The sequence below is a fragment of the Micromys minutus genome (genome assembly GCF_963924665.1).
Source record: "Micromys minutus genome assembly, chromosome: 1".
Lineage (NCBI taxonomy): Eukaryota > Metazoa > Chordata > Mammalia > Rodentia > Muridae > Micromys > Micromys minutus.
The window spans coordinates 74,045,306-74,057,931 of NC_137969.1; the positions used below are offsets into that span (position 1 = coordinate 74,045,306).

At 46.0% G+C, this 12,626-nt stretch overlaps 1 protein-coding gene across 2 annotated transcripts in view; it reads right to left on the reverse strand.

Annotated features, from left to right (window-relative positions):
* Nucleotides 1-12,626, reverse strand: part of RXRG (retinoid X receptor gamma) — a 39,820-nt gene that overhangs the window by 7,463 nt on the left and 19,731 nt on the right. For both annotated transcript variants that reach the window (XM_080938791.1, XM_080938792.1), the window contains 4 exons: nucleotides 7,477-7,621; nucleotides 5,080-5,259; nucleotides 1,556-1,716; nucleotides 1,323-1,452 (listed from right to left, as the gene is read on the reverse strand). In XM_080938791.1, coding sequence (XP_080794917.1) covers nucleotides 1,323-1,452; nucleotides 1,556-1,716; nucleotides 5,080-5,259; nucleotides 7,477-7,621 — 616 coding nt within the window. The remainder of the gene's footprint in view (nucleotides 1-1,322; nucleotides 1,453-1,555; nucleotides 1,717-5,079; nucleotides 5,260-7,476; nucleotides 7,622-12,626) is intronic.

Here is a 12,626-nt window from a genome sequence, read left to right on the forward strand (position 1 = left end):
AGACCTTGTGGGGAGACATTCCTACCTCCTGGATAGTCATGCAATGCATGGTTTAGCATCTCGTGCAATGAAAGCAGAAATGAAAATCCTGGGAGGTTACGGCCCAGTCCAAGGTGACACATGTAATTAGTGACAAAAGAAAGGACACGGCTCGAGGTTCCTCAACTCCATGGCTCTAATGTGCCCCAGCTGCTTCTTAGATGCAGCCTAGAAAGACAGCCTGAGAACCAGTAAATGTGAACCAAACCTTACCAGCGATAGTCACTGTTTATCAGAATGGTGGATACGGTGTTCATAGCTTATAATCTCCGCCCCAGGACCTGACAACCTAGCTGTACTGCTTTGGTGTGGCCTATGAGAACGGCACTGTATGTAGCTTTCAGTGGACACCCAGTGATCTCTCGTCACCCAACAGGGAGGAGTGGAGTGGATCGCCTCACAGTGCTCAGCCACTCCTCAAGAAACTTCCCTGATGGCTCTGTGTCAAAGAGGAGCCATGGTAGGTGTCAACAGACTGCAGTGTCCCTGATATGAGAGACAAAGCTGTAGCACAAGGAATTTTAAAATGGAGAAAGTCTTAGAATTTCTAGCTTTCTTTGTGCGTGCATGAGTGTGTGTGTGTGTGTGTGTGTGCATTCTTCATCTCTCTTATTCTCAAAACTGAGTGAGGTTCCCTCACGGAACCTACAACTTGCTGTTTTTCAGCTTGGCTGGCTGGACAGCAAACCATCAAAATTCCCCCATCTTCACACCACTCCTAGCCCCCAGAGCGTGGGTGACAGGCACACACAACCTCCTCCAACTTTTTTGTTCACACCTATTGGAGATCCCATCTCGGTTCCTTACACTTGTACAGCAAATACTTTTACCCACCCTGCCATCTCCCCAGCCCCCAAACCTCCAACTTCATTATTTCACCTCGAAAGTAGAAACATCTGTTTGTTATAAGACATGGCTTCAAATTATCACCAACAAAGTGATTTATGTGCCTTTAAAATTAAACGTAAATTATAAAATACAGAAATTTTTTTATTTCCCACTCCCTCCATAAATGGGGTTTCATTTGGGAATGAAAGTCCTGGGGGAGGACCATTTGAATGCACAGGCAGTGAAGGGCATATAATGAAGACCAGGCACAGTGCTGCACACCTTTAATCTCAGTGCTTGGGAGGCAGAGGCAGCTGCATCTCTGTGGATTTGAGTCTAGCCTGGTCTACATAGTGAACTCAAATTGAAAGTTGTTCCCTTTAAGGTCGCACAGGTCCTGTCAGCATAGCAGTGTAGGGAACCGTCTCAGGACAAGAGGAATCCTGGAGTCTTACCTGCCCGGAGCAGAATGACCTGGTCCTCCAAGGTGAGGTCTGAGAAGTGAGGGATGCGCTTGGCCCACTCAACAAGCGTGAACAACTGTTTGTCGGCAGCGTGGCATATGTTGGTAACGGGGTCATTTGTCTGAAAGAGGAACAACTTCCTGTGAGGGCCTGGGGCTCTACATTTCCCCTCTGTCACCTCTAGTCCCACCCGAGAAACTGAAAGGAAATAGAAGACAGCATACCGAGTTCTCCATGTTCATGTCACCGTAGGATTCCGTCTTTGGTTCCACAGCAAGTTCAGCTTCTAGAATTCTCTCCACCGGCATATCTTCATGGCCACTGCTGGCACATTCCGCCTCACTCTCTGCTCGCTCCCGGCTCCTCTGCCTTTCTTCTTGCACAGCTGACATTGGGGTGAGACTCGCAGATGTCACAGAGTGTTCAGGACCGGTACAGGGTGATTACCTACCTAAGCCTCTCCTATATAAGATGAGACTCACCATGGTATTCAAACTATCATGCTGACAGACAGACAGAATAAAGATGTGGAGCTGTTTTCTTGTTGAGGGAGAAATGGGGTCACTAGTTATATTATTTCCAATGTGTTGCCAAACCCCTCTTAATCTTGCTATTTTAGCTTCAGGAAGCTCCAAACCCACCTTTCTTTGAAAGAGCCTCCATTTCCCCCTATCCCCTCCCAACCCTGTGTTCTTCATCCTTCCTATACTGATGCCTCAGATAGACTGTGAGCATGCAATGGTTAAGGAACAAGCCCATTACTGTACAAACTCCCTTTGTCAGATCCCATGCATCTGCCCTGGCATTCATGCCCCATTAGGTAGGCCCCCTGTGCACCAGCTTGAACACCTGATGTTGATCACCTGATCCAACTTGTCAGGGAAAATCTTCTGGGAGCAAGCTGTGGGGATTTAGTAAGTGAAGGGGTGGAGGGATGTCACCTAGAAGATATTTCAGAATGTGCACTGATTTCATGGGTGGGGGAGGGCCCAGAGGCAAAGCTGTAGGCTGGAGTTCCTACAGCCTTCCCCAAACTTGGGATTTTCATCAAAGTTGGCTCTACGTCTCAGAACCCTTGGGTCTACACATCAGGTTGTGACACAGACCTCATACCCAACACTGCCCTCTCGAGAAAAGTGTTGGTTGGGTTCCTTTCTAACTGTCTAGAAGGCTGCTACTTCCAATGTAGAGCCAGCACCAATGAGCAGAATTCAATACTGGAAGACAGTTTGCATTCCCCAAAGAGCAAAACCTGCCCTAATTTGGTAAAGTCCCTTCACAAGTAGCCTCTGCCCCCCAGGCCTCTCCTTCCTCACTGGCTAAGGAGCCCTTTCCTCTGAGGGCATTACCAGCCACAGAGGCTATCTGAAGATCTGGAGCCGGGATGCCACACACTGACTCTCTCTGGTGAACGATGAGACTGATTTCTCAAGGCCAAACAGAGAAGAGGGCTCAAAACTACCACTAACACCCCATACCACATAGAGATGGGACTACTCGGAGAGACAGAAAGAGTAAAGAGAGGAAGAAGAAAAGGAAAAGGGAAGAAAGATAAGAAAACGAGGGAGTAAGTCGAAAAAACAGAACAGAGGGGAGGTGAGTTGAGAAGAGAAAGCAACAGACTTCAGATCCAAAGAGATCTTTTTCTGGATATATCTGCACCACATACATGCAGACGCCTGAGGATCTGTCAGTTGGCCTTGGTTTCCTTGTCCATGGGGCTGAAAAGGCAATAACTTTCTGAGACGGGTTTGTGGGAATTACCAAAACCACTTTCAACAGAATCTATCTTTTCCCTTTCCCTGTGTCTTCCTGCCCTGTAGGCTGGCCCTCCCCCCCTCTTCTCTCTCTCTCTCTCTCTCTCTCTCTCTCTCTCTCTCTCTCTCTCTCTCTCTCTCTCTCTGTCTCTGTCTTTCTCTCTGTCTCTCTATTTCTTGCTCTTTTTCAGTTCACTCCATCTCTGTTCAGAGACAACCCGTGAGAACTATAGTGCCTATTTTTCTCTCAGTCAGAGGTTCAATGTTCTCTCACCTTTCTTTAAGAAGTCGATACATTTCTCCATTTGTCCTGCTTTAAAACAAAGACAGTGGGCAAAGCAGAAGCCAACCAAGTCACCACACTCCTCCTGTGACCCTGTCAGCTCTCCTAACAGACTCGCAACACTCGGAGAAAAATAACACGGAAGCTTCAAAAGGAAGCCTTGGCATCGGGCTGCCAGGTTCCAACTCAGGCTATGGAGGATGGTCTACATGACAGATATCTCCAGTGCCTGTTACAACATACATGACAATTTATGCAGGACAGTAGCTGATCTAAAACAGCTTCAGACTTCAGCTTCTCAGGTTTCCACCCATCCACTTAGCTACTAGTTATTATGGATTTTCAGGTTCTCCAGCAGAGTATTTATACTCAATACTTTACATAGATGTATCTCATTTAACCCCTTCCAACAACTCTGGGGGTGGGGTACTATGAACCACAGAGAAACTAGATAACCTGTCTGAAGTCAAAAGCTAAGGAGTGTTTGTACCAGGATACAGACCCAGGCTGGCTGTCTCCAGAGCCTACTTAAGGACCTTCCACATGGCCTCCAGGACACCAGAACAGGCTGAACTTGCAGGACAAAGGAATACCTATACCTTATACAACCTGGAAATTACAGCAAAGGTGTTTTTCTCCTTTCTTTTAGTGAGATCTGGATGCTGTGATGGGGGAATGGCTTTCTTTGCCATCTTGTTCACACTGGTGTTTTCCCAAGGAATGCCACAGAGAAGCTAGGGTGATCTGGGATGCCCCTTAGCTCTCAGGGTCTTCCGTTATCTGTAAACTGGTTCCCGTTGGCTGGGTGATTCTGAATGTACCCTTCTCCTGTCATGTGGCCTTACTGGTGCTCCCTCTAATTATGGGCTCAAGAATCTGTTCTTTCATTGGTTCTTTCTGGCAGACCTCCTCCATCTCACCATAAGAGGCACGGAGAAACTCACTCAGTGAGCCATCCCAACCTGCAAGGGGAGGGCATTCTTCTTGTACAACAACCAAGATTTCCCACTCACATCAGGCCCTCTGCTTAATGAACTGCCCACTTCAATTTATTCGTGTTACTTAGCAGGATGACTTTCGATCTCTTAAAGCAAGAACAAGAAGGAACGAACACTTTCAGATTTGTTACTCTCTGACGCAAGGATAACCCACTAACTCACACTATAAATTAAAAGATGAAGCCCGGTGGCACTCGGGAACTGAGAAGGCCCATCTGTCAGACCTGTGGATGCCAATAATCCACAAAGACTGAGGAATGGAGCCAACATGAGGGGATTTATAGCAGGCCAGGGTTCTGAATCCCAGAAGGCAACAACAAACCTGTAGCTGTCCCTCCAGAGAGAGCTGAGGTTAGAGAAAGAAGCCAGCTCCACCTTGAAGGTCAGTCTGATGCTCCCCGGGGGCAGCATAGAACAAGACCACTAAACCTTGGAGTCCTGCTACCCATTTACTGAAAAAAAAATGAAGAGGGCCATGAGTGCCTGTCCTTGGGCTCCCAGAGAAGAGAGATAATGGAGGAAGAGATACCTTTTGCTCTCTGAGCTCTAGAGGAAAGCCTTGAGAGGTTGTGGTATCTAAGACTCATCTGAACGTCCACATCAACCTTCTCCCTCCCAGAGTGCAGCCCGGCTCTGCCTTGTGCTTTCCTTCCTAGCTCGTTGCACGCCACCCGCTCTCCTCGGGTAGAGGGGAGCAGGGGGCCCCTTACCTTCCCTCTTCATGCCCATGACTAGGCACTTCTGGTAGCGACAGTACTGGCAGCGGTTTCGCTGGCGCTTGTCGATGAGACAATCTTTGTTATCCCGACACGTGTAGATGAGGTCTTTCCGTATGGTTCTTTTGAAGAAGCCTTTGCAGCCTTCACAGGAATACACACCGTAATGCTTCCCTGGTTACGAGAGACCAACCCATAGACTGTCATTGTATTTATACACACCGTAATGCTTCCCTGGTTACGAGAGACTAACCCATAGACTGTTATTGTATTTATTCAGATTTTTTTTTACCTCACAGAAGCCCATGTCCAACCCCTAAGGAAACGGCCATATCCCCTAAGAACAAATAACGACTCCCAGAGAAGCTGGATCACCAAGGAAGACATTCTTCGTGTCTTCCTTCTGTATCTCCAACTCCAGACAGCATCACTAGAAAAATTCCTGGCCTTAGATTTTATTAACATTTATTTTATCAAAGCAACTCTTAGATCTTGATGCAAAAAATATCCCACCTCAGGTCAATATTTTAGTGTACACAATAAATAAAAAGGTGTTTAGTTGCCATATATTAATTATCCTGCAGGAAAAGAATCCTGGTTTAACTGACATTTCTCAAAATTGAAACCCAAGGTCTTAAAAGCCGCTAAAACTTATTTTGTACCAAAAACTATGAACAGAATCCTGGGCGACTGACTGTTGATGGAAAGAAGAATCTGTAAACTTTTTACAGAGTAACATTATCCTCAATCTTGAGTAGGGAATGCATTCTGATGGTGATTTTGCTTCATCTAGAATAACTGGTTGTTTCACTGTCTCTAGGGCCCCTAGTTGTCCCTGGCAAGAAGGGCTACTTTTGTGTCAAGAGAACTGCCTGCCATACCTGTCTTCACACACGCTCCGTGAGTCAGTTACAGTGCTTGCTCTAAGGAAATCTACGCTATGGCCATGTGGCTAACGCCACAGAACCTGAAAATGTATGGAAGTCGATCATTCAAAACACATTTAGGTCTGATTCTAGAACTGATGGTTCCATGCAGCCACAGGCCCAATTTTCTAATTCTGTTTTATTTATGTTGATGCCAAAATCCATTTGAAATTCCTGAGAAACTGCAAATGTAGCATCCTGCACCCCAGAGCTTACCTGTCTGTGGAGGCCACCCTAAGATGAAGCTGTGGCTAGAGACATCCTGCCTGTGCCCAGTTAGTTGACTATGCTAATTTTCTGAATTCACATATTGATATATATCGGCCTTTATCTTGGCCCCAACTAACCTAATACTTTTGGCTCTGAAATATAAAATTTTGAGAAGCAGGACCCTAATTTGACCACAGTATGACCGTCATCCTGTGTCTTTACTATCCATGGAGGGACCTACCACCTTCAGCTAAAATAAAATGGAGAAAATGCTTTGTCAGGCTGCAACCAATATTCTGTCATGGCAACGGCCATCTCTGTGTGATTAGAAAATGAATTGTAAAAGCAAGCTAATGTTGGCCATGACGCTGAACAAGTTGGGAGCGTCTGTAGCTCTCTGTGTTACAAGCATCCTTGAGAGGCTGGAGAAACACTTGTCAGCCCCCGCATCCTGAGGTGGGAAGAACAGGCTCTGTCTTCTCACTCTGAAGTAACTGGAATACAGAGTCTCACTGTGTAACCAAGACTCACTCAAGCTCATGATCCCCCTGCCTCACCAGTGACTACTGGTGTTACAAGCAGGCACAGACATATTTGTCTTTCTCCTTCTTCAAATCAGAGACTAAAAGTATTAAAAATAAGCTGATGGGGAAAGAGGTTGGAGTAGAACGAATAGAAAGAAAGGAAAAACAATTAGGGAAAAAGCAATCTTGGCAAAATGGAAGAGATAAGCCAACAAAAACAGGTTTTGCCCATAAAAGCATGCTAAAAACATCTAGCAGGTTGTGGAAGAATAAAATAAAATATGCTCAAATATTAAAGAGTTTCTCTTTCATGGGGATATTACAATTTTTTTTTACTTTCTCTTTGTACTTCTATGGTTCTCCAATTTTTTTATTGGTTTTATAATTATTTATTTGGGACATTTTGTGATTTTGAGAAGTAACTTTTAAAAAATTAAAGAAATACTAGTATGGAATATTTCACACCACAGCTTCTCAATCCCAGACATGGACACAACTGTATTACTCCAGAGAGGAGTCAGGAACATTTCCAGGGAGCCTAATACTTCAAGATAAATTTAAAAACTGTATTTTAGAATCATCAAAACTGCAGGCTCTGGACCCCTTAAGAGAAATCTATAGGCTATGCCTCCAGCTGGACCATTATAAAGGTCTTTTCATTTCACTGGGTGTAGTGCATTTAGAGCAGGGGAAGGAATGTTGTCTGGGAGTCTACCTCATGGGGCCCATACCTGAGGATCTGTCCCCACAGATGGCACAGATGTGTTTCACCAGAGACCCAGGGCTGGTGGATGGGTAGTTCATATTTCCAATCCCAGGTAGACCTGGTAAGGGCTTGATGTCCTCAGAGCTACTGACACTGTTGACCACATTTAGCTGCAAGAGAAGCAGACAAAAGCAAAGAATAAGACATAAATAGTCGGGGTAAGCCCAATCCCAGGCCTCCTGCAAGAAGCATGCCTGTGAGATTAGCTCCATTTCAAGGAGTAACTTCCAAGTGCAGGGCAGGCTCCACAATTTTCTCATCTGTGACATGTACATAAGGCCATGGGACAAGCATACAAGATGAAAAGAAATTATTTCTAGGAGCTAAAACAACCCGAGCACAACAACACACTCTATTAAGCTGTTTGGGTTTTTTCCTTTTATTCATGTGTTTTACTTGAGCCAAGCTGCACCACACCCTTAGGACGATGTCAGCTGTGTGATTTTAAATATTTTATCAACTACTGACTGAAGCTTCAGCAGGGCACCAGGAGGAGCCATGGCCCTAGGGCAAGATGAGCAGACACTAAGAGATAAGCCCCTCTCTGAACACACACACACACACACACACACACACACACACACACGCACAAAAATTCACTCATCAGTCAATCACTGGACATTCCCCAGAGCTCCGAGACACAAAGGCAAATAAAAATGCACATCTAGGGGACTATGATAAACTGGAAAAGAAGGACAGGTACATGGCTCATCTCTATGGCACACTGAAGACGCTAGCCCCTGTGCTCAAATCACAGAACAGCGGTAAGTGGGAAGGGCACTCCAGAGCTTGGTTTTGAACTTGGTGGTAACTAACAGATGATCTTTCCACGAAAATACAAAATCTGTACAGCCAGATAGATACTAGATTCTCAGGATTGCCCAGCAAGCCCTGCCCACCATGGCATGGGTGCTTGTGATTGTCTGAATACGTAGGTCAGCTTGACTTTTCTGGTCCCCATCTCTTGTCAAAGGTAAATGTTTCCTCCCCACTTCTCCTGGTGCCCTTGAGGAAGTGTCCGAGAGGTTGAAGCTCGGTGTTTTGAAGTCATCGGAGAAAACAGCCATCCAGTCAGAAACAGGGGCACTCAAGCTCTGGGCCCACGCCCGTGGGTACACGGCGGTGGTCTTGGCTAGGAAAAAGAGATCCATAAAACCTAGATGATCTGTCTCTTGGTCCTCAAAGATGTTTGGTCTCCTCGACGAGTCAGAATATGCACGATTAAGAGCCAGTATGAGAGGGGCAGAAGATGGTTCAGTCAGTGAAGTGTTTCCAGCACAAGTGAAGGAACCTGAGTAAAATCGCTAGAATCCGTTAAAAAAAAAAAAAAAAGCCAAAACGTGGTGTGTGCTCAGAACTCCAGTTCTTGAAAAGTGAAGTCGATTCCTGGGACTGTCTGGATGGTTATCCTAGCTAAAGTAGCAGGTTCCAGGCCAACGAAAGACTCGGAGGAAAAGGAGGAGGAGGAGAAGGAGGAGGAGGAGAAGGAGGAGGAGGAGAAGGAGGAGAAGGAGGAGGAGGAGAAGGAGGAGGAGGAGGAGGAGGAGGAGGAAGAGGAGTGGTGAAAGTAAAGACAGACAGACAGATGTAAATGTAAAGAAAACCTGAATTTGTCCCCTGGTCTCAATAGATATAGGTATACACTTTACACACACACACACACACACACACATTGTACAGGCAACTTAAAAGAAAGGGAGGTAATGTGTATTTGCCCACATGTATCCACTAGAATCACAAATACCAGGTCCACGAAATCCCTGATTTCTGAATTCTGTTGTCTAACCTTGTAACTTTAAGTGCAAACAGGACCAGAGGAAGGATTTCTCCCTTTTTCTGAGACATTGGAATAGGAAGAACAATCAGTGAAACACAACCTACAATCACACCACATTAGGTTCCTTTCAAAAGCACTAGCTTTTCGATTCACCGAGCAAATATTTATTGAGCACAGGAGACAACAGAGGCTCTGGGTTAAAGGCTGCAAATATTTTATTAATTTGTATAATACGTAAAAATGCAAGATGGAAGAATTCTTTTCCCTCTTTTTACATGAGGTTAAGCCAGCCTATCTGGAGCACACCCCCAGTATTTTATCCGGCTTCTGTATAGTATAGAGAGCTCCTACTCCTGGGAACTTCAAGAGAAAATGAGGCCCAGGCCGGTGCCTGGAGCTTGTCATATGGCAGGTCTGGGGAAGGCTCTTACTGTGGGCTTTCTAGCATTTCGCCAATGATGCCGATATACCATTGCAGGTAAAGAAATGCTGGGCATGGTGTGAATTGTGACAATGTGAGTTCTAGGCAACAACTTTTTCTAAGTGTCCTAAGAGCACAGAAGCAAACACTTAGATCCATAAAATAGAAGTCCTTACATCAGATGAACCCAAAGAAGAGTGGCTTTCAACCTTCCTCGTGCTGTGACCCTTTAGTACAGTTCCTCATACTGTGGTGACCTCCAACGGTAACACAATTTTCACCGCTACTTCATAACTGTAATTTCGCTACTGCTATGAGTCATAGCGTAAATATCTGATATACAGGATATCTGATATGTGACCCCTGTGAACGGATCATTTGATCTCTCCCGAGGGGGTCATAAGCCACAGGTTGAGAACCACTGCCAAAGACGGAGCTTTATATTTGATCACAACCCTATTCCCAGATCCTCAGGTGACCAAGAAAGATCCTGGGAATAAGGGCCATCATCTCAAAAAGATGCCACCGGTCCCCTGCCTCCCACCCATTCCCTAATTCTGCAGCTGCAGCAACCATAGAAGAGTGGTCAGTGCAGTGTGACCATCTAGGGGAAGCTTGGTCAGTGCTAACTGGTACTGAGAGTCCTCATGACAATTCAAGGTCTTCCTGTCTTTATTCTGTGTAAGGATGGAGGGCTATACGTGTGTGAACTCTTTGTCAAGTATCCCGTTCCATTATTCCACCTTTATCCACTTGAGACAGGGTCTCTTAACCAGTCTGGAGCTTGATTGGCCGTAAGATCCATCAATCTTCCTGTCTCCATCCCACACAAGACTGAGACTGTGGGTGCATCTCACACCGAGCTTTTTATATGGGTTCTGAGGATTTGAACTTGGGTCCCCATGCTTGTACATTCTGTGCTCTTACTCACTGAGCCATTTTCATAGCCCCGTGTTTCTCACATAAAGACCATTAGCCTTGCCATAGTTTTTCCATTTGTTCGTTTGACATGTACGAGGATGCAGGCACCATCTCAAAGAGTTGCCGAGTAAAATTGGGTGGAACAGTTTAGGAAGGAAAGACCATACATGCTGTGAGATCAGGGAAGACTTCCTGAAGGTGGCAGTACTTGGGATGAAACCTGACCTCAAATAGGTAGGAAATGGGTAGGAGATGGTTGGGTAAAGGCTTTGAGAGTGAAGGCCTGAAACCCCCAAACCTGTGGAGCAACTGTGCCCACCGGATAGATGTGTAGGCCGATGATGTTGAGAGGCAGGCATGGTAGCCTTGGGGACTCAGCAGCCTGGCTAGGAGGATGGCAATTAGGGGCCACTAGAAATTTTGAGCAGAGGAATTATGGCTTTGAAACTGAGCCTCAGTGAAGCATGGGATACAGTAGATGTAGGAAGGATGCGGAAAAAGACGCGCTTAGGTACCCGCTAGGTCTGATTGCCTGGTGCTAGGTGCCCGGGCTCCTGGATTTGAAGTACTCAGCTGGGGTTAACAAGAGACACTGAGCCCTCACCTGCTCTCGCAGCTACCCGCCCCTCCTCCTCCACCCGGAGGCAATGAAGGAGAAGAGCAGTTTTCACACATTCTCTCTTCGTTCTGAGTCAGCAGCCCCTCTCCCATATCTCTTCTTCATGAATTCCGATGGTGGTAGGACAAAGTGCTCAGGACAAGTGGGCCTTTCCTCCATCCACACCTCTGGCTGGCTCGGGGCTTGTGTGGGCTGAGACGGTGGTGCGGGGCAACTGAAGGGAGCGGGCAGTGGAAGGCAGCTGTTGTCAATACAGGCCTATTAGCTGCCTCGCCCCGGAGTCCCTGAACCTCGGCTGTCTCATTCCATTAGAGGCAGCTCTGCGGAAACCGGCACTTTAGCGGAAATTCAGCAGGCGGGCTGACCTGCCACTGCACGCAGGCTGGCTGTGCCATCAAAATGAGACAGAGCACACGGGCTCATCTCTTCTGTGCAGATGCACCCAATGGTTGATGCTTCCTGGATACCTCTGGAGCCATTTCAGAACGCTGGCTCCAATTCTGAGCCATCTTCAGCCTCATTAATTCCACCCAGGCCAGGTTTGGGGTGGTGTCTGTATTCCAGGTTACAGACCCCACCGCAAATGTCGGAATGGGTTCAGCCTTCAACCAGAAGCTGGTCTGGCCCTACTCTTCCTTATAGATCTTAACTAGGCTCTTTCTACCACTTAGCAGAGATTGTTTCCTCGTCTCTGAACTAGACCGGTGGTTTTCATACTGTGTGTGTGTGTGTGTGTGTGTGTGTGTGTGTGTGTGTGTAAGTACTCACATGTGCACATGTGTGTTCCCTAGATATGAAAAAGTTGAGGCTTCTTATATTCTGAACATGCTTCAGCCAAATCTGATTTGTTTCTTGAGGCAGCATCTCACTCTGTATCCCAGGCTAGCTCTGAAATAACTTTCCTGCCTCTGCTTCCCAAGCACTCACTAGCACTGCAGGTGATGGAAATGTATATTGGACTCCCAAATACCATTTTATTTTGAAGATTTTATTGTTCGATTTTTAGTTATCAACAGATCGAATGATCTCTGTGTCTATTCCAACTATAAGGTTTTCTGTTTTGTAAAATTATTCGCTATAAAAATGCAAGCATTTGAGTGGGTAAGGACTCAGTTGTCAATAAACTACTAAGCCAAACAAAACAACAACAACAAAAATTGATAAGGATGCTGGTCAGGCAGTGTAGGTCAGCAGGGAGAGAGAAGCCGGGGACTCCCAGAATTAGTGGGAAATTTTCAGTCTGTCCGACTGAATTATACTAACAAATATGCAGCATTTTGTGTGCGAGCGTGCGCACGGGCACACACACACACACACACACACACACCTGCATATGTGTGAACAACACATACATGGAATATGCAGCCTAGATAACTA